The sequence below is a fragment of the Bison bison genome, unplaced genomic scaffold (genome assembly GCF_000754665.1).
Source record: "Bison bison bison isolate TAMUID 2011002044 unplaced genomic scaffold, Bison_UMD1.0 scf7180017864487, whole genome shotgun sequence".
In the NCBI taxonomy this organism is placed as follows: Eukaryota; Metazoa; Chordata; class Mammalia; order Artiodactyla; family Bovidae; genus Bison; species Bison bison.
The window spans coordinates 4,780,054-4,801,606 of NW_011495047.1; the positions used below are offsets into that span (position 1 = coordinate 4,780,054).

Consider the following 21,553-nt stretch of genomic DNA (forward strand, 5'->3'; position numbering starts at 1 on the left):
TGGGAATTGGAAGGCATTTTCTCTCTGGTCTTTTCCTACTTGTTTTTTTCTCTGCCCAGCAGCTGCTCTGACTCCCCCAAAGTTAGGACAAAGAGAAGCAATGTCAGCAACACTGAAAGGTCCTACTTATCTGTAGATGCTGTGATAAACTTCCGGCTGTCCCCACAGCAGCTGACCCAGCGGCGGCTCATCCCCTGATGGGCTCTGGTGTGAAGTCCAGTGGGAAAGGTGGCTTTCATGAAGGTCAACCCAAGCCCTGTCAGTAGTCCACTCTGCTTCACCAAGCACTGGGCGTGCAGGCAACTCCCGCTGCAGCCTTCTCTTCACTCCTGCAAAGTTGAGTCGGCCCATTCTCATCTTCAGACTTTTTTAGATAAGCGTCAGACATCTAATCCCAGAGTCCACAGGTCAAACTCTCCCAAGAGTTCACAATCCACTTCTCCCTCCTTCCCCCTTCCCTCTGCACTCCTTAGCGGTGCAATGATGTGCCAGAACCAGAAGCATCTACTCCCTTAGAGATGGTGTCACAAGACCCCACGGCTCTGGCTCCATCTCACTGACAACTTTCTTCAAAGAACTCCCCAGCCCAGCCCATACCAAAATTCTCATTTTTTCCCTCCTGGTTAAAGAAAGAGCCTTGGAGGAGGTCTTGGGAACCTGATTTGAAACTCGACCCCACTACAACAGGCTGTTTGACTCTGGATAAGCCACTACATTGTATTCAAAAGTAAGTGAATATTTCCATGAGGATGGGTTCAAATGCACAGAGAGCCCAGGAGGGGACTCAACGGAGCGTTTTCTCATCTAGGGCCCAGGAGGGGTCACTGTGCACTTGTCCCAGCTTGACAAGGAAACCCAATCCTCTTCTTAACTTTTTCAGCCAATGCCTTCCTGTTTGTTTGTTTGTTTGATTTTGCAATTGCTTTATTAAATAAAATTCATGCACTATAGAATTGATTCATTCAAAGGATACAGTTCAGTGGCTTTTAGTGTACTGGAATTGTGCAAACTTTACTGTAGTCGATTTGAGAACATTTTCATCACTCCCCACCCCCACCAAGAGAAATTCCATATGCTTTACAAGTCACCTCATTTTCTCCCAAACCCCCAGCCCTAGGCAACCACTACTCTATTTTCTGTTCCTGTGTATTTGTCTACTGTAGACGTTTCATAGAACTGGGATCATACGATATGTGGCCTTTTGCGTCTGGCTTCTGTCACTCAGCATGATGTTTTTGAGGTTCAGCTAATGCCTTTCTGGAGCGATGACTTTTGTTCCATCTCTTCTTGGCTTCCTTCCACTCAGGAACCTATCACTGTGTATTTCGATACAAGAATTTGTACAGGGTCATGGCCAAAGATGTCATCGTGTACCCGCTGCCTCTAGAGTCCAACATCATGGTTGATCCTGTGGAAGCTGCAATTCCATGCCATAGCTCCCATCACATCAGATGCTGCATTGAGGAAGATTCAGACTACAGGGTTATTTTTCAAGTGGGTTCCTCGTCCTTTCCTGCTGGTAAGATGCCCACTGCTGAATTGTTAGGACATAAGATTCCATATACATGGAGTCTACATATTTACTCTTAAAGTAGGGGTAAAGAGACGTAAGGATTCCATCAGACAGAATATAACAGAGGAGTCCATGAGGCTTTACTGCCTTCTATTTTGCTATGTGGCCAGTGGCTCGTTGAAATGTGAAAATGTTAATTGCTCAGTCATGTCTGACTCTTTGAGACCCCATGGACTGTAGCCCACCATATAATTCTCCATATAATTCTCCAGACAAGAATACTGGAGTGGGTACCCATTCCCTTCTCCAGGACATCTTCCAGACCCAGGGATCGAACCTGGGCCTCCTGCATTGTAGGCCAGTTCTTTACCATCTGAGCAAGTGGTTTGTGACAAAATTTTGAGAGTCTGTGAGAGTGGAGCCCATTGTTTCTAGTGATGGCTGTTGAAGACCATATTAAGTTACCGTCACGAGCCTTCTACATGTTCCATATAGTAGACTAGATATTCTGATCATTCCTCCCTCTGTGCAGGAGTTAGTATGCAATCATAGTACCACAAGAATCCTGTAAATGCACAACTGAGCAGCCCAAAGAGTAACAGAAACAATGGAGCCTATTATACAGAGTGAAGTAAGCCAGAAAGAAAAACACCAATACAGTGTACTAACGCATATATGTGGAATTTAGAAAAATGGTAACGACAACCCTGTATGCGAGACAATAAAGAGACACAGATGTATAGAACAGTCTTTTGGACTCTGTGGGAGAGGGAGTGGGGGATGATTTGGGAGAATGGCATTAAAACATGTATAATATCATATAAGAAATGAATCGCCAGTCCAGGTTCGATGCAGGATACAGGAAGCTTGGGGCTGGTGCACTGGGATGACCCAGAGGGATGGTATGGGGAGCGAGGTGGGAGGGGGTTCAGGATGGGGAACACGTGTACACCCGTGGTGGATGCATGTTGATGTATGGCAAAACCAATACAATATTATAAAGTAAAAATAATAATAATAATTAAAAAATAAAAATAAATAAAAATTAAAAAAAGAAGAATTATAGGAAATGTTTTTGCTAATGATGAGATGCCCTGAAGGCATTTGCCAAAATCAGAAACCCAGAATCTTGAATTTGAGTTTGAAAGCTCTGAAGTGTATTAGAGAGAAGGCCTTGATCCCAAGGCAGTAACTAAGGCACCCCACCCACCAGCACAATGTCAGGGCCCTCAGATAATGACGTGCTTAGTAAAAGAAGAAGAATCTAGGAAAAAACTAAAATTCATCTGCAAGAGTTAAGAGCTTGGCCTCATTGCTGATAAAAGGTAAAAATTTCACCTGAGAATTATGATTGTCCTGCCTAGGTTTGGGGCTTGAATTTATACTACCTATGTGGTCCAGGAACTCCAAGCTGAGGAATAATTAACTTAAGAGACTCCATTGGTAGCACTCAATGGTACCTGACCAAAAAAAAAAAAAAAATTCAAGTCCTGTCTGGTTGAATGTACCTTCCACCCAGATCCCTCAGGATTCATTCAGATAAAGATCAACCAAATATGACTTCACAGTCCCAAATCTTAACTCACTGACACCATCACCAGGGATTTAGGAGCTCATTCATACTTTCAAGAATGGTTCTTGGGGACCTCCTGCTTAATATAGAACACAAAGAATACAGGAAGCAATGAAAAGGAGATCAAAGAAGTGGGGCATGTAGATTAATATCTAGAAGAGCATATGTCCTAAAAGGCAATATATAGAATATTAAATACCCCAAAATGAGCATTAACAGATGGAAAGAACAATGGAAGTTCAGAAAAGTGGGGAATCCCATAAAGACTAGACAATTTAGAGAAGGATGCGTGGCAGGGGGATATGAAATCAATCTGGGTACGGAAATATTTAAGCATTTCAACATTCTGTGGTAATCACGCATGTGTTCAGGGTTTTCTGTGTGCCAAACACTGACCTAGGCACTAGGAGATGCAAAGATAAGTATGACCAGGTACCTACCCGCTAAAACCTTAGGGTCTGGTAGGAGTTGTTGTTGTTCAGCCACCCAGTCGTGTCCAATTCTTTGTGACCCCATATGCTGCAGCATGCCAGGCCTCCCTGTCCCTCACCATCTCCTAGAATCTGCCCAAGTTCATATTCATTGCATCGGTGATGCTGTCCAGCCAGCCGTCTCATCCTCTGACACCCTCTTTTCCTTTAGTGAAGTGTGAAAGTCGCTCAGTCATGTCCAACTCTATGTGACCCCATGGACTATACAGTCTGTGAAATTTTCCAGGCCAGAATACTGGAGGAGGTAACTGATTCCTTCTCCAGGTCTTCTCCTTTGGTGACCTCTAAGCAAATGCGATGAAAGCAGGATAGGATAAAAGTGCAGAGCATGATGGGGTTTCAGTAGATAGAAGGATGCTGAGAAAGCATTCTGATGGTCCAAAACTGGGTGGGCATAGACTTGGAGCCATGAATGGTGGAGGTAAGGTTTTGGCCAGCATGCATGCCAGTGCAGGCTTAGTTACTTCTAGGCTAGTGGCATTTTGCGAACCACATAAAAGATGAATGTGGCACATAATCTTGAAAACAGTTTGAACAAGTTTATCCACGTTGGATGATTTTTAACAAAATCCGTGCTTTGAATACTTATGTTGTGACTTCATTCTTTGATTTTATTTTAGTAAAAGAAGTTAATGAAAAGCAAGTGTGCTACAAACACCATTTCGTGGCAGACTCGGTTTCCTGTCCAGAAAATGTGGATGTGTTCTGTCACTTTGCCAATGCCGCTAATAATTCAGTCCAGAGCCCGTCTATGAAGCTTAACCTGGTTCTTGGTGAGAGCACTTTTAATTATTTTAAAATGTTACAGTCATGGGCAGAGATTCATTTATTGATTCACTCCCTCATTCATCCATCAATAAATGTGTGTTAATCTCTTTCATGTGGCAAGACTTGAGCTAAGCATGGGGGATTGAAAAGAAATAAGCTATGTTTCTTGGCCTCACATCTAAGAGAGAGATACATGTGATTTTAAAATGTTATCACATGTAATGGGGTAAGTTCTGCTCTAGAGACGGTTGTGGGTGGCTAGAAGAGGCTATCTGATTAACTCTGGTAGTGATTAGGTGGGAAGAAATTAACAAAGCTTGGCAGATAAAGCCATATACCCATTGATTCTGAGAGTTGAAGCCCTGCCCTCACCAGTTAAGAGTGGATGGTGTTTGTATGGGGCTGAGGCCACTTTGAACTTTCAGCAAAGTTACAGACTTTCAGCAAAGTTCAAATATCCAGTCTACTATATGCCCCCATCAGCACTGTTTCCCAGAGCTACAGAAAAAGAATCAGAGGGACTTCCCTGGCAGTCCAATGGGTAAGACTTCACCTTCCAATGTAGGGGGTGTGGGTTCCATCCCTGGTTGAGAAGCTAGTATCCCACATGCCTCAGGGTCAAAAAACCAAAATATGAGACAGAATCAATACCATAATAAATTTATGTTCCACATCAAAATATCTTAAAAATAATAAAACATCAGAAACTGTCTTTCCCATCCTTTGTTATCGCTGAGCCAATGCCACCTCATATACTATTTTTTAAGGTAAAAAGATACTCCTGGGTCTGCATCATAAGCAATCCCCTGGCCCCATAAATTGTCTCTATAAAAAACCCCATGATGTCTGAAGGATCTATGCCTCTGTTACCAAGCCTGTTTGAGTTTATTGAGGGATTTTTGGTCCTTCTCATAGGTGTTGGTATCTGAGGCCCAGACACCAAAGTAGGAAGCAATGAAGAGCTCCCTGTATCTCTGAGTCACCATCCCTTGACCCCACCAAGCACACCTTTTCCAGAGGGCAGCCAAGGTCACTTCTCCTCTGTCCTCCCGTCTTAGCCCAGGTGCCATCATGTTTTATTCACTTACCTTTGTTCTCCTCTTTGTTCTTCTTGCAAACTCTGATTCCTCAGCCCTTTCCCAATAGAAAATTACTTAGGTGTTTTAAGATTTTTCTACAGTGGCTGGGAACTCAATAAATGCTAAAAGATGATGGGGAGGTGTTTCTGCTCATCAGAGAGTCCCAAGTTCCCTGGAGATGGAGATTCTGCAACAAATGCCATTTTCCAATGAAGTCTGGTCTTAGGTAGAGGAAAAGGGAAGTCATCCTTAAGGGAAACCAGAAGGAATAAATGCTTATAAATATTGTCTAGAATATTCAGGTCATGGGTGCCTAGAATTCCTACTGCTAATTATAGCTTTAGATTAAAATGGTGCCTCTTATCCTTGGCTGCACCCAGGAATCACAAGCAGGCTTTAAAAACTGTTGAAGCTTGAATTTCAGCCTGAGAGGTTCTGATCTACTTGGACTGGAGTGAGCCTGGACATTGGTATTTCCAAGGCTCCTCTGGTGATTCTTAAGCATCAGAGTTGAGAATCCCATGCATGAAGATCCCATGCATCCCTAACACTCATGGTCACCTGCATATCTTTTATCTGGATGAGTACACATTAAGCTCTTGTTATTTTCATCGCTTAGATTTTACAGGCAGCAAAGAGAAAATTCCTGGAGATTGGAGGTGGGAATGAGGCTTAGAGGAAAAGCCAGTGCAAATTAGAATCAGATCTGTGTGGAAACTCGGAAAAGGTCACTGAAAGTGAAGAAGATGAGTTCAAATATCAAAACGCCACCTAAGCCTGGTCCTGTTTCAACTATCTTTTCTCCTCTTTTCAACTGTGCCTTTTATATCCACGTTTCCAATGCAGGGGAGAGCATCACCTGCCAGGATCCTATCCTAGGTGTTGGGGAGCCTGGGAAAGTCATCCAGAAGCTTTGCCGGTTCTCGAACATTACCAGAAGCCGTGAGAGTCCTATTGGAGGGATCATAACTTATAGATGCGTGGGCTCCCAGTGGCAGATTGAGAGAAATGACTGCATCTCTGCTCCAATAAATGCTCTGCTCCAGCTGGCCAAGGTGATCTTTAAACCCTTGACTCTGAGCTCTTGGTGGGGAGCTATGTTTAGCTGAGCCTATTTTTCAGCACTTAGGAAAATGGACTTTGAGCTGCTTCGTGTTGCTCTCAAAGCTACACTTGTTTATTTCCAAATAAGATGCAACTCTAGACATGCTTAATATTTTGCGTGAATACCAATAGAGAGGCAACACAATGTGCGTTCTGCCCTAGGACTAGCTGTGCGCCTTCACCTTGGTTTCTGTTAGCTCAATGATAAAAGTCATGTTGGTGAAGTCATCCCCTCTAAATGTGCTCCTTTGAAGAATTTTTATATCAAGCTAATAGTTCTAATCTTTTCAGAAAGAAAGCAAAATAAAAAGTAAGATTTATGGACTTCCCTGGTGGTTCAGTGGTTAAGAATCCTCCTTCCAATGCAGGGGACGCAGGCTCAATCCCTGGTCGGGGGAACTAAGATCCCACACGCCACTAGGCAACTAAGCCCATACACTGCAATGAAGACCCAGCACAGCCGAAAAAAATAAATTAATTTTTTTAAAAGTAAGGTTCATCAATAGGAAAAAAAAAATTGGGCTTTATGCTTTTACACGTCTGAGACTTCCTTTATCCTTACAAGTCATCTATAGTCCTAGAAGGGGCTAGCTGACCTCTCTTACCTAGAGTAGAAGTGAGTGCCATGTGGCGAGGACATATGTTTCATTTCATCAAAATAAATACTTTCACCTCTCATGCTTATGTTGCTGAGAATTCAAGAGTCCTCAAATTCCATAAGTTACAATAAATGAGTTGCAATTTTTTTTTTTTTTTTGTCTGATTGTGTTGGCTTTTTTGTTCTTAGGCTTTGGTTAAGAGCCCCACCCAGGACGAGAAGCTCCCGTCCTACCTAGGGAATCTTTCCATTAGCACAAAGCAAGTGAAACTTGAAGTCGACTCATTTTCTGGGACCCTGGGAGCTATTATTAACATCCTGGACCTGTTCTCAACAGTTCCAACCCAAGTGAATTCAGAAATGATGACGGTGAGTTTGTTCGTCTTACAGGAGTCTGGCTTCTCATCTCTTCATCCCTCAGCACTTGGGGTCAAGAAACATAAGTTCTCTCCACTGCAAATTCTCTCTTTTCCTAAGCAGCGCCTTGCCAGCTCTGGCTTTTAGCATGTGCGTGTATATCTTGGGATCTTAAGATGACTTTTTAAAGAATCTCATTAGTTTCTTCACTAATAGAGAATGAATTCTTACCTGCTTTCTAAGAAAACTAGGAATGAAAGGTTTTCAGAATATGTACAAGGTGGGATTCTCAACAGTCTCTCACCAAACATGACCTTTGAAGCAATCAGTGTTCTTTCTTTTTTTTAATTGGAGTATAGTTGCTTTACAGTGTTGTGTTCATTTCTGCTGCACAGCAGAGCAAAGCAGCTATACATATTCATATATCCCCTCTTTTGTGGATTTCCTTCCCACTTCAGTTGGGGCTTCCCTTGTGGCTCAGCTGGGAAAGAATCCACCTGCAATGTGGGAGACCTGGGTTCCATTCCTGGGTTGGGAAGATGCCCTGGAGAAGGGAAAGGCTGCCCACTCCAGTATTCTGGCCTGGAGAATTCCATAGGCTATATAGTCCATGGGGTCACAAAGAGTCAGACATGACTGAGCGACTTTCACTTTCACTTTCCCCACTTCTGTTACCACAGAGCACTGAGTAGGGTTCCCTGGGCTGTACAATAGGTCTAATTAGCCATCTGTTTTACATGTAATAGTGTATGTATGTCAATCGCAATCTCCCAATTCATCCCACTCCCCTTTTTCCCCTTGGTATCCATATGTTTGTTCTCTGTTTCTGCTTTGAAAATAAGATTATCTATACCATTTTTATGTATTCCACATATATGCATTAATGTACAATATTTGTTTTTCTCTTTCTGACTTACTTCACTTTGTGTGACAGTCTTTGAGTCCCATCCGCATTTCTTCAAATGACACAATTACCTTCCTTTTTATGGCTGAGTAATATTCTATTGAATATATATACTACATATTTATCTGTTCCTCTGTTGATGGACATTTAGGTTGCTTCCATGTCTTGGCTATTGTAAATAGTGTTGCAATTAACATTGAGGTGTATTTATCTTTTTGAATGATGGTTTTGTCTGGGTATATGCCCAGGAGTGGAATTGCTGGATCAAATGATAGTTCTATTCTTAGTGTTTGAAGGAACCTCCATACTACTTTCCATTCTGCCTATATCAATCTACATTCCCAACAACAGTGTAAGAAGGTTCCTTTTTTTTTTTTTCCAGTAATCAGTGTTCTAAGAGTAAAGAATTCACCCACCAGAGTTCAAATGAAGATACTTTAGCGAAGGGATACTTACAGAGGTAAAACTAGGAATTTTTTTAAAAGTGTGAGGCAACCAGAGACCAGAAACATTTAGAAACCTTTACTACCTTGAGGATTAACAGGGAAAGCAGGGAAATAGCGCACCCATAACCTTGGAGGAGGGATCACTGAGCAGGAGCTGTAGTATGGGAAGGACATAACTATACCAAAGATATGCTGACAGAAGAAATGAGGATGCAGGAAAAACAGATCTCAGCTTCTTTCTTCTCTCATCATCCCACCTCCTGCTGATGTTTCTCACTGGACAAACCCAACCAGAGGCAACCGGCAAGCAGCCTGGGTTACAAGAGTCCAAGGAGCTTATACAGATCTGCAAGGGCTGTTCTAACAAACCGCTGTAAACTGGGTGGCTTACAATGACAGAAATGTCCTCTCTCACACTCCTTGAGGCTAGAAGCCTGAAATCAAGGTGTCTGGGGACCATGTTTCCTCTGAAGGCTCTAGGGAAGAATCTTTGATCACCTCTTCTAGCTTCTAGTGAGCTTTCCTGGTGGCTCAGATGGTAAAAAAAATCAGCCTGCCAATGCAGGAGACCCAGGTGCAATCCCTGGGTCAGGAAGATCCCTGGAGAAGGGAATGACTACCCACTGCAGTATTCTTGTCTGGAGAATCCCATGGACAGAGGAGCGGGCAGGCGACAGTCCATGGGGCTGTACAGAGTCAGGCAAGTCTGAATGACTGTCACGTTCACTTCCCAGCTTCTAGTAGCTCCAGGCATTCTTTGGCTTGTGGCTGCCTCATTCCAACCTCCGACTTTGTCCTCACATGACTCATTTTCTCCATTTAGCTCCTCCTCTTCTGTCTCTTTTAAGGATACTTGTCACTGGATTTAGGGCCTACCCAAGTAATCCAGGGTGATTTTTCTCTCAAGATCCTTAATAACATCTACCAAGACCCTTTCTCCAAATCAGGTCACATTCACAGAGTTTGGGAATTAAGACAAGTCATTTTGGGGCCACTGTTCAACTAACTCCAGGGCTCATCATTTCAGAGAAGAGAACCACACGAAGAAGGGCAGAGAGAAGCTACTTCTCTCCGTGGAGATAAACCACAAATGACAATTCCCAGTGTATGGGAGAGAGAATCAAAATGTCGAGCAAAAAAGAAAGGTGCCTTTAACAACACTCACGTGTCTTATTTGATGCTCAGCATTTGAGAGGGTCTTCCAAGACTCCCTCACCCTTGCTGGTGAAATACCACCCATCCCAAAAGCCTTTACTGGCTTGAGATTTAAAATAAAATAAAACATAAAGCAATTAATAAACATCTCTGCCAGCCTACTGAGTCGACTTTAGTGAGTTTTAAGGGTGGTTCTCACCATCACGACTGCTAAACATTTCACAAAGTCTTGAAGTTGGGGGGTCCATCCTCTGCTAATTTTTCCCGTAAGAAGGTGGATCATTGTCCCCTCAGCCTGTGATGCTGCACTTCCCCCTTCTCTTTTCTTTTTCCCTGTACCCACTTAGAGCTTCCCAGGTGGCTCAGTGGTAAAGAATCCACCTGCCAGTGCAGGAGACACTGGAGACTTGGTTTCCATTCCTAGGTCAGAAAGATCCTCTGGAGGAGGAAATGGCAATCCACTCCAGTTCTCTTGTCTGGGAAATCCCATGGACAGAGGAGCCTGGTGGCCTGCAGTCCATGGGGTTGCAAAAGAGTCTGACATGACTTAGCAAATGAGCATGCACGCCTGCATGTACCCACTTAACCAGTTTCCAAGGAGATGTGCTTTTTTTTTTTCTCTCTCTCTCTCTTTTATGATTGAAAACATTCAGTTGGTTTGATCCCATGCCTTGTCAATTACAGCACGTCCTCTCCACGGTCAATATCATCCTTGGCAAGTCTGCCTTGAATACCTGGAAGATGTCACAGCAGCAAAAAACCAATTATAGCTCACAGCTATTGGATTCAGTGGAAAGATTTTCCCGAGTTTTACGAGCAGAAGACAGCACCATCTCCCAACCTAACGTGCAGATGAAGAGCATGGTCATAAAACCTGGCCACCCCCAATCGTACAGGCAAAGTTTTATTTTCTTGGACTCTGACCTCTGGGGCAACGTGACCATCAATGGATGCCAGCTGGAACACCTGCAGCCAGATTCATTTGTTGTCACTGTGGCTTTCCCAACTCTCAAAACCATCCTCGACAGGGATGTTCCGGGACAGAACTTTGCCAACAGCTTGGTGATGACCACCACCGTCAGCCGCAGCATAACCACGCCATTCAGGATTCTGATGACTTTCAAAAACAACCACCCTTTGGGCGGGATACCGCAGTGTGTCTTCTGGAACTTCGACCTCGCCAACCACACCGGGGGGTGGGACAGCAGTGGGTGCTATGTGAAAGAGGTCACTGAGGACAGCGTGTCCTGCAGCTGTGAACACCTCACCTCCTTCTCCATCCTCATGTCCCCCGACTCCCCAGACCCTGATTCTCTCCTGAAAATCCTGCTGGATATCATTTCCTACATCGGGCTGTGCTTTTCCATCTTGAGCTTAGCAGCCTGCCTCGTCGTGGAGGCCGTGGTATGGAAATCGGTGACCAAGAACCGGACCTCCTCCATGCGCCACATCTGCATCGTCAACATCACTGCTTCCCTGCTGGTGGCCGACGTCTGGTTCATCGTGGCCGCCGCCATCCACGACCATCGCTTCCCGCTCAACGAGACGGCCTGTGTGGCCGCCACCTTCTTCGTCCACTTCTTCTACCTCAGTGTCTTCTTCTGGATGCTGACCCTGGGGCTCATGCTCTTCTACCGCCTGGTTTTCATTCTACACGACACGAGCAAGTCCATTCAGAAGACGATCGCCTTTTCTCTGGGGTACGGCTGCCCTCTGGTCATCTCCATCATCACAGTGGGGGCCACCCAGCCCCGGGAGGTCTACATGAGGAAGAACGCCTGCTGGCTCAACTGGGAGGACACCAAAGCCCTGCTGGCCTTCGTCATCCCGGCCCTGATCATCGTGGTAGTAAACATGACCATCACGGTCGTGGTCATCACCAAGATCCTGAGGCCTTCCGTCGGGGACAAGCCGAGCAAGCAGGAGAAGAGCAGCCTGTTCCAGGTCGCCAAGAGCATTGGGGTCCTCACGCCGCTCTTGGGGCTCACCTGGGGTTTCGGGCTGGCCACCGTGTTCCAGGGGAGCAACGCTGTGTTCCACATTGTGTTCACCCTCCTCAATGCCTTCCAGGTATGCTCTGCAGGGCAGCGCTCTCAGCCAGGATCTGCAATGGTAGAAACACAAACAAGGGGAGGAATGAGGAAGGGTTTGAGTTCAGAGGCAGCCCTGGCCCTAAAGAACAGTAATGGCAAGAACTCAGTGCAAGAGAAAAGGCACGTTCCTCTGCTCCCATGGAACCTCACACCTCTTATCACCTGCATTATAGTCTAGTTGCATATGTGCCTCCTGCTAAGTGCCTTGATGATGTACATGGGAGGAAAGTCCCTCCCCTACGCTGGATTCTGCTATTTATCCAATGTTATCTTGATGCCATCTATTATATCCTAAACGCAAATACCACCGTTAAACCAAACAGCCTTTCCAGTTAATTTCCACAAGCATTAAATGCGCTCTGCCTTGGTGAGGTGGAAGCACCTCTCTTACTTAGCAGTACCTCCCTAGTTCCAGCAAAGACCTTGGAACAGGCTAGAAGTTGGGTAACCTCGACAAATGAAGTAAATGCTTGATACCACATAGTAGGTTCTCAGGTAACATTTGCTGAAGGCTGAAAGAATTCTGCTCCATTCATTATATGAATGGGCTTCCTTGGTAGCTTAGATGGTAAGTCTGCCTGCATTGCAGCAGACCTGGGTTTGATCCCTGGGTCAGGAAGATCCCCTGAAGAAGGAAATGGCAACCCACTCCAGTATTCTTGCCGGGACAATCCCATGGGCAGAGGAGCCTGGCAGGCTACAGTTCATGGGGTCGCAAAGAGTTGGACACGACTGAGCAACTTCACTTTCATTATATGAAAATGTAAAAGACATTCCCTTTGCTCTCCAGCAGTGCAAAACTAATTATAATACAAGTCACATTGTTGGGAGAGCTTTAACAAGCCTTTGGAGCACAAGGAGGGGATGCTTGATTGTGATTTGACCAATAGATGAATGGTAACCCTAGGCTCCCATGTGCTGGTGAGTAGGCAGGGCATCTGGAGGTCATGCTGAGACATCACCCTAGATGCTCATGCCAAGACCACGCAAATCCTGCTACTCCAAACTCTAAGGCTCACGTCTAATGATGACTTGACTAGGAGGTACTGATTATTCTACCTCATGCCCTATGTTCCCATTACAACTATGAGGGCTACTGTAGACATAAGAGGCATGTTTAATAACATAACCAGCAGGACCTCCAGCTTATAATTGGGTGGAAATCGGGAAATGGAAAATATCCTTATAACATTATAACATTGAAGGTCCCTTGGTGTGAACCTGCTACATCATTGTCATCTACTTGACCATAAATGCAGCTGTAGAAAGAAGTAGCTTACAAATCCTATGCTATGTGAACAATACTTCCTATTTTGCTAGACAAGAATATGATTAGTAAATAATATGATTAAAATGCACTTCTTTCTAATTTTTTTCAGGGATTATTCATTTTACTCTTTGGATGCCTCTGGGATCAGAAGGTAAGAACCATAACAGTCATCCTCCTAGAAAAGTCTAACGAACCATGACATGTTAGGTTGACAATGGCCTTTTTTTTAACCTTTTCATTTTATATCGGAATAGAGCTGATTAACAATGTTGTGATAGTTTCAGGTGAACAGTGAAGGGACTCAGCCCTACATGTGCATGTATCCATTCTCCCCCAAACTCCCCTCCCATCCAGGCTGCTACATAACATTGAGCAGAGTTCCCTGTGCTATAGAGTAGGACCCTGTCGGTTATTCATTTTAAACACAGCAGTGTATACATGTTGATCCCAAACTTCCTAACTATCCCTTCCCCCCACTCTCCCCTCCTGACAACCGTAAGTTCTTTCTTTAAATCTGTGAGTCTGTTTCTGTTTTGTGAATAAGTTCATTTGATCATTTCTTTTTAGATTCCACATATGAGAGATGCCACACAGTACTTCTCCTTCTCTGACTTACTTCGCTCAGTATGACCATCTCTAGGTCCATTCACATTGCTTCAAATGGCATTATTTCACTATCTTTAATGGCTGAGTAATATTCCATTGTATATATGTGCCACATCTTCTTTATCCATTCCTCTATCGATGGACATTTAGATTGCTTCCATGTCTTGGCTATTGCAAACAGTGCTACAGTGAACACTGGTGTGCATGTATCCTTTTGGACCGTACTGCTCTCTGGGTATATGCCCAGGAGGGGGATTGCAGGGTCATATGGTAGCTCTGTTCTTAGTTTTTTAAGGGACCTCCACACTGGTCCCCACAGTGGCTGTTACCAATTTACATTCCCACCAACAGTGTAGAAGGCTTCCTTTCTCTCCAAACCCTTCTCAGCATTTGACAGTGGCTTCTCTTAAACTCTGCAGGTGCAGGAAGCCTTGCTGAATAAGTATTCACGGTCAAAATGGTCTTCACAGCACTCAAAGGTAAATAGTTTCTTTGTAGAGACTCTGAAAAACCCCTCTCTCTCCACTACCAATTGTAGTGTAGTGTAATAATTACAGATTATTCCACCGTGTTTGCTTTGTACCTGATTCTGCCTTTTAATAAAAAACCATGGCAATGAACCAGCATTTAGATGCTGTCCCCACATCTTAAAATAGGGGTTATAGGAGCCAATAGCTCGGATAGTATCAACTGGAAGTTAAGACCAAATTTCCATGAGAAGCAATCTTCTGGGGAAACTCAAGGCCATTTATGAGCCTTGAGAACACAATTTGAAGAATAATGATGAATTTTGTGTAGTTCTTCTTGGAAAATAACTATTTGTTTTCACATGTCAGAAGATAATAAACCTTATCAAACAGTAAAATACGTATTTGGAAGTCAATTGCCTAATACCTATGACGAGACTCCGGTGTTTCAAAAGGTGGCTTTCCTGCTTAAATTGAAAGTGGTATTCACTCAGTCGTGTCCAGCTCTTTGGCACCCAAGAACTTTAAGCCCACCAGGCCCCTCTGTCCATGGAATTCTCCAGGCAAGAACACTGGAGGAGGTTGCCATTCCTTTCTCCAGGGGATCTTTCTGATCCAGGGATTGAAGCCAGGCCTCCTGCATTGCAGGCAGATTCTTAATGGTCACCAGTAGGCTTTCCCGCTTAATTTGTCTGAAATAGAAATTCAGGTTCATCCAGGCCCTCTCCTTAGGTGAGATGAAAATGCAGGCAGTGACCACGAGAGGGCAGCAAACAAATCATCTTACAGATTCACGCAGGACCTTGGACTAACATGTTTACTTTGTAATTCTTTTTTTTCTTCTCTAGTCAACGTCCATAGGTTCATCTACACCTGTATTTTCAATGAGTTCTCCAATATCAAGAAGATTTAACAATTTGTTTGGTAAAACAGGTACGTAGCGTCCTCTAGATGTTTCCTGGGTTGACCTAAACATATTTGCCCCGGGGGCAAATCTCACCCCTAGTGTCTAACTGTCTACTTCATAACATTGACCCACAGTGGCTTTATTTGGGGCAGAGGTTAAATACTGCTTATATTTTCCCAAACTACCAGGAGGTTGGTACAGAGGGCAACTGCCTTCAGCCTGCAGAGAACTCTACATCAAAACCATATCCACCATAAAAATGGGAACTGTATGTTAATTGCTATCCTAATCAAACACAAAGTTCTATTCATGTTATATAAGAGTAGGTAGGTCATAGTTCTGGGTTCTGGTACAGTGAAGAAAATAATTAGAGGATCCTACCATAGCATCCCATGCTGTGAGTTTCATTTCTTTTTTTTTTTTTTTTCTTTTTTTGGAGTGTTCTTGTTTTACACATGGGCATTTTTAAAACCTTGCATACATATGAGGGGTCACCCGAGTTAGCTATTCTATTAGGGATATGTGCAATGAACATTTTCTCCCTTTAGACATAAGATGAAGGATGTGAATGACTTTGGGCGGTGGGCCTCAGCTGTTCTGGCAAGCTGAAACTCCTGTCCCATGTCACCCCAACTCCTCACCTCCTGCCAGGGAAAACAGGCACTAGAATTCCTTCCAGCTCCTCCAAACTGAACAGATCTCACAAACGAAGAAATGTATGAAATGTGTCGAAAGCCTTCCAGACTATGGCTCTCTGGATAAGAGTGAATTTGGGGAATGCCTAACTTATTAAAGCTCAGGAGAACTTGGCATTTGGGGCTTCAGCTTGATGTTTTACTCATGAAACTGGAGGACCTTCACTTTTTGTTGGATCTGTTGTGAAATCATCCGAGATCCAGGATATGTTAGAACATTTCACCTCGGCGGGCATTGTCCCTGGATCGTGTTTGTGGTGCTAAGTCGCTTCACTGTGTCCAACTCTTTGGGACTGCATGGACTGTAGCTCACCAGGCTCCTCTGTCCATGGGATTCTCCAGGCAAGAATACCGGAGTGGGTTGCCATTTCCTCCCGCAGGGGATCTTCCTGATCCAGGGATCAAACCAGTCTCTTATGTCTCCTGCATTGGCAGGCAGGTCTTTGTCATTAGTGCCACCTGGGAAGCCCCGGATGGTGTTTAGCATTTGCATTAAAGCGAGAACAGTGAAAACTCTATGAAATGATTCCACAGAATCTGAGTTACACATTATGTAAGGCCAGTGAAGTGTGTTCCCTGTTTCTGAACCAGTCAGATCAAGAGCTGGGGCCCAGATCCCGAGGTCCTAGGGCCCGAGTCTCCTGGCCGCTGCCACTCAGCCTTTCAGGGTCATTCATGCTGATCCAAGGTGGCCTATTCGAGGGCTCCATAATCACTATAACTTTGGTTTATGTTGTCAGCAGCCCCAAGGGCTCCCCCAGGCAATGATGGAAACCCTGTTAGCCGTGGCAGTCCGCCCATCTGATGGTAGGGTGGGCACTGTGTCACTTCCCCTGCCCAACACACAGCCCCTACTGTTCGCCTGCTCTGTCCTCCGCCCGCCCCACGCTGGCAGCAGTCTGTGCCGTTGCTCCCGGGCCGTTCTCCCTGCTACCCCTGTTGTTATCCCCTGACTCCTGCTGCTTTCCTGGTCCTGCCTCTTCTTCCCCTGCAATTTCCTCTTTTTTTACTTTCCTCCCTTTCCCCGGCTCAGACCCCTCCTGAGAGCTTCCCCAAGTCACACCAACCCAAGGGGACCAGGGATGTTCCTCCATATGGATGTCCCCTAGGCTGTTGCATGAGGCAGCATGCAGAGGGCTGCCCGTGTCAAGATCTCCCTGTCCTCTGTAGAAATCTGGCTGCTGGTGTGATGTGAAGTAGTTAGTGCTTGTCTTATCGGCTGCCACGCATGCTTGAGAACAGCTTGGTTTGTTCTCCAGGACTTCTGGGTCTGGGGAGGAGGGCAGGCATGGGTTCATTTCCAGGCATGGCTTAGCTGGCTCCTGGAGTAGAGCGCCCCCTGGGCGAGCAGCAGAGATTCACACCCCAGTGATCATGAAGCGGTGACCTTCAGCTGAGCTGCTGTTGTGTTTTTCAGGAACATACAATGTTTCCACCCCGGAAACAACCAGTTCATCCCTGGAAAACACATCCAGTGCTTATTCATTGCTCAACTAAGGACAGGAAAATCCAGCCCATGGGACCTCTTGGGAAACAGTGGATGTGCTCTGCAAAAGAGATCCTTTCCAAGCCGTGGGTAACATGTTTTTTCCGCAGGCCTCTGGGAGCAGATGCTGAAGAGACTTTTTTTTATGAGGGAAGAGGCTTTCTTTTGTAAAGACAGACCAAAGGAAATTGTTGCATTTCTGTTGCTGCCCCACCCCTGTCTCTTGTGTGATACCAAATGTGTATAGTATTTAATTGAAACTCAAGCCAACTTCTCTGTCTATATTGTAAAATAGAATTTCAGGGACATTTTTCCTTTTCACACCCTGGGCCCAAAGATAAGCTTTGATTAAAATAATTAGTAAAAGGCCAGGACTTAGGAAACTCTTCAGTGAATTCTAGGAAGGAAGGATGGAAGAGAGGAAGAAAGAAAGAAGAGAGGGATGGAGGAAACTACAAGGAAAAAATATAGAGAATAACGGAAGGACGACATGTTAAGATTTCTATGTTAATGACCCAATACTTTTACTGCAACACTGAAAAATGACTCCAAAATGAAAACTGAAAATTAGCCATGGAGAAAGTTCAATATTTTCCTGGTGTTTTCTTAGCTAAGAGAGATCAAAAAAGGAAAAAAAAAAAAGGCAATGAAAAAATAGGGAGGAAATTATATCATCAAGATGCTTTTAAGTGAATGATGATATTTACAAGAATTTCACAGAAGACATGACTCTCCTGATGCTAAACACATACATACGTGTTACTGTGTGTTAAGGTTGGAGCTAAGAGGAATGAATGGACAGAGGAAGTGTGATTAGATGATTAGATCCCAGCTGACCACCTGCTGATTACATTTTTAATATTAGTAGTTTAGTAGAACAGCCTTGGGTTTTGGTTTGTTCCACTTTTTATAAGCAAAAATATATATATTTGTCTATCCATTCATTTCCAAATGTGATATATTGCACTGAAAACAGACCCTCCCAACTGTCATGAATTATATTTAACAGCTTTAACCAGGTACTTTTCTGTGCATGCTAGAAAAGATTTGAATGATCTTACAGTGTTGTATATTATTATTTTTGTAGTTACTGTGGATTGAGAGGCCCTGGATGTGCTGTATAGGTCTCTCTGTGTTAATTCTTCCAGTTCCTAAGTTCCCAGACCAATATACATTCAGAGTTTTCTACTGTCTAATTGGTATTTATTCTAACTACTTAGAAATCTTCTGGAAAAAGCTCTCCAGCTGGCTAGTCTGTGCTCCTAATGACACTTTACCTTGATGAACAGATGGTGCAGATTGTTTGTGAACTATGTGGCTGTGTGTGTTTCACCTGTGTGTGTGTGTGTGCATTTCCTAAAAATATAATATAAATATTTATTAAAATCACAACCATAGCAAAGTTTACCATGTGCTGTAGCTACAGCAACCAAATATTCCAAATCACAGTCTGACCCTGGAGCCATAATGAAATAAAAAATGTGGGACTTCTCTGAAAATATGGGCAGTGTGGTCTTCATAAGGATGGCTCTAACAGGTCCAACCATCAGGAAGAAAGGACCAAAGAGGCTGAGACTCAATTACCATTTATTCGCTGAGGTTTGAAAGAGTTTTCTTTTAATAGTTTTACTGTTTAAAATCACTTCCTTTTATTTTTAATTAAATTCTACCTCTATCTCTCTTTTCTTTATGAGAAGGGAGAGATCGGACAGACAGAAATCCCAATCACGTTTCAAGGAAACGAACTCTTTTTTTTTCCCTTTTCCTACATACTCACAAGTGACATATATATTTATGCCCACATTTGCCAGCAAATTGTCACATCATTATCCCAACTGAAGAGTTCATTATTTAAAATCCCTGAAGGAAATGATTATAAAGCTCAAAATTCTCCAGGGGATGATCAACTTTGGGCAGAAGTTGGTACTGAGAAGACAGAGCCAGAGGTTAGGCTGGATGATCAACTGAATTCGATTTAGACATCAGGAAAAGAATGGCTTTACTGATTTGGTTTCTGGAGTTCTATCCATGAAAACTGAGACAGGGTTAGGCAGTATTGATGTGATCAGCCAGGGAAAGCATTGCATTCAGAAGGCTGTGGTTCTCCTGTTCGAAATCACAGAACTATAAGAAACGCTGACCTTCCACTGACCTTCCCAGGGATCCTCTGGGAATTATTGTCCTGAATTTTGTGAAGGGGACCTCTATAATGACAGGAACCTCCAGTGGGGCTCCCCAGGATGGGGATCTGATTCTTTGCCAACATTCATTAATGGAGGCATGTTCCCTCACCTCCAGTGCACACACACACACACGCTCAAGGTGTGCCTGTACTTCCCTCCTTTCAAGTCAGAGTACTGGATCCACATTCCGGAAAAGCTGTACAAACAAAACATTGGAGAAGTACAGTACATGCTGGTTTTCTGCTCAACTCCAAGAGGCATAGTTCAGTCCTGCTCTTTGCCAAGAATACCCTGAAATAAGCAACAGAATTCAACATTGTAAAAAAGAGTGATCTATGAATCTGTTAATTACAACAGGAGCCATGCTTGGCCCTGGGGTCACTGGTTTTCAATCAACAATGATTTCAGGGCTCTGGGCAGCAGATTTCCGAGGGAAGGAAGAACGGGAATGCTGGTGTTGGCACAAAGTGAGATGTGGCACCTACCTCACCTGGAAAGTGCCCACTACTTTCCCACGTCCCTGAAATCTCTCAGTGTATAAAGCCGGTTCCACCAGGCAAAACCTTCTTGCATTAAGGGACCTTCTGGTAAGTCAGTTTCTTGCAATGGAGTCTGTACTGATGCTTCAGAGGGTATGAGGTCAGAGCATCCACCACTGAGCAGTGGATACAAACTACAGAGGTCGTCTCAGCCCAGAATAACATTCTGAGCCCAGTGCAACGCATCCTCTCCTGGATGAGTCATGCATCTGCCACCCTCCCGTCCGAGTCATGCTGTTTACTTGGAGAAAGAGGTAAATACAAGTCCGTGGGGATTTCAGGATCTAGTTGCTAAGGCCAGAAATTAAGAAACACCGTGGGAAGACATAGCTCTTTGTGGTTTGTGTAGGGAACTTCACAGAGGTTGAAAGACTAAAAAATACAGTTTTGTGGGGATGAGAAAGATTATAGCAACCAGCAAGCACAGAGGTGGCAGAAGACATTATTCTGAGTCACAAGTCACAACCATTTTAGAAGACAAAGGAAACAAGTGAGGTCATAGAAGTGGCCTGTAGGAAGAACACGTATTATTTGTGGCAGGAGAAGGTGCTGTCAAATGGGGCTCTACATCCCCTAGAGAAAGTCAGTGATGCGGGCCAGCAGAAGTCTGATTCCCCAAGTGTCCAAAATAAAGGAGGGGCTTTGTGTTTTTTGAACACCCATGAAGAGTGTCTCATCATTTCAGGGCTATTAGCTTTGAAGTGCGGAGAAGGCAATGGCACCCCACTCCAGTACTCTCGCCTGGAAAATCCCATGGACTGAAGGGTCTTGTAGGCTGCAGTCCATGGCGTCACGAAGTGTCGGACATGACTGAGCGACTTCACTTTCACTTTTCACTTTCATGCATTGGAGAAGGAAATGGCAACCCACTCCAGTGTTCTTGCCTGGAGAATCCCAGGGATGGGGGGCTGCCATCTATGGGGTCGCACAGAGTCGGACATGACTGAAGAGGCTTAGCAGCAGCAGTAGCAGCAGCTTTGAAGTGAGATGCTATAGGTTTCTAAAGTTATGACTTGGGATTTTCAATCATGTCTTAATAATAGCATTCCAGCATACAGCTCTGTCCATGGGGTTCTCAACTAAGTGGACATGAATCTGAGCAAACTCTGGGAGATAGTGAAGGACAGGGAAGCCTGGCATTCCGCAGTCCATGGGATCACAGAGTCGGACATGACTTAGCGACTCAACAACAACATATAGTTCTATGTCTTTCCCCTGATTAAAATAATAAAATATCTAAAAAGATGGTGTGAAGCTTTTTTTTAATATAAATTGTCTCCACTTTTGCAATAGGCTACTGCCGCTGTTTCAGACTTCTC

At 44.1% G+C, this 21,553-nt stretch overlaps 1 protein-coding gene across 5 annotated transcripts in view; it reads left to right on the top strand.

Annotated features, from left to right (window-relative positions):
* GPR116 (G protein-coupled receptor 116) overlaps positions 1-18,705 on the top strand; it is a 113,511-nt gene extending 94,806 nt beyond the window's left edge. For 4 of the 5 annotated variants that reach the window (XM_010863055.1, XM_010863054.1, XM_010863057.1 and 1 more), the window contains 9 exons: positions 1,307-1,519; positions 4,198-4,350; positions 6,271-6,479; positions 7,316-7,495; positions 10,673-12,058; positions 13,461-13,502; positions 14,377-14,436; positions 15,273-15,357; positions 17,444-18,705. In XM_010863055.1, coding sequence (XP_010861357.1) covers positions 1,307-1,519; positions 4,198-4,350; positions 6,271-6,479; positions 7,316-7,495; positions 10,673-12,058; positions 13,461-13,502; positions 14,377-14,436; positions 15,273-15,357; positions 17,444-17,523 — 2,408 coding nt within the window. In that variant the 3' untranslated portion in view covers positions 17,524-18,705. Of the gene's footprint in view, positions 1-1,306; positions 1,520-4,197; positions 4,351-6,270; positions 6,480-7,315; positions 7,496-10,672; positions 12,059-13,460; positions 13,503-14,376; positions 14,437-15,272; positions 15,358-16,766; positions 17,423-17,443 lie in introns of those variants that run through there. The other variant, XM_010863056.1, reaches the window with a different exon arrangement.
* The last annotated feature ends 2,848 nt before the right edge of the window (positions 18,706-21,553 follow it).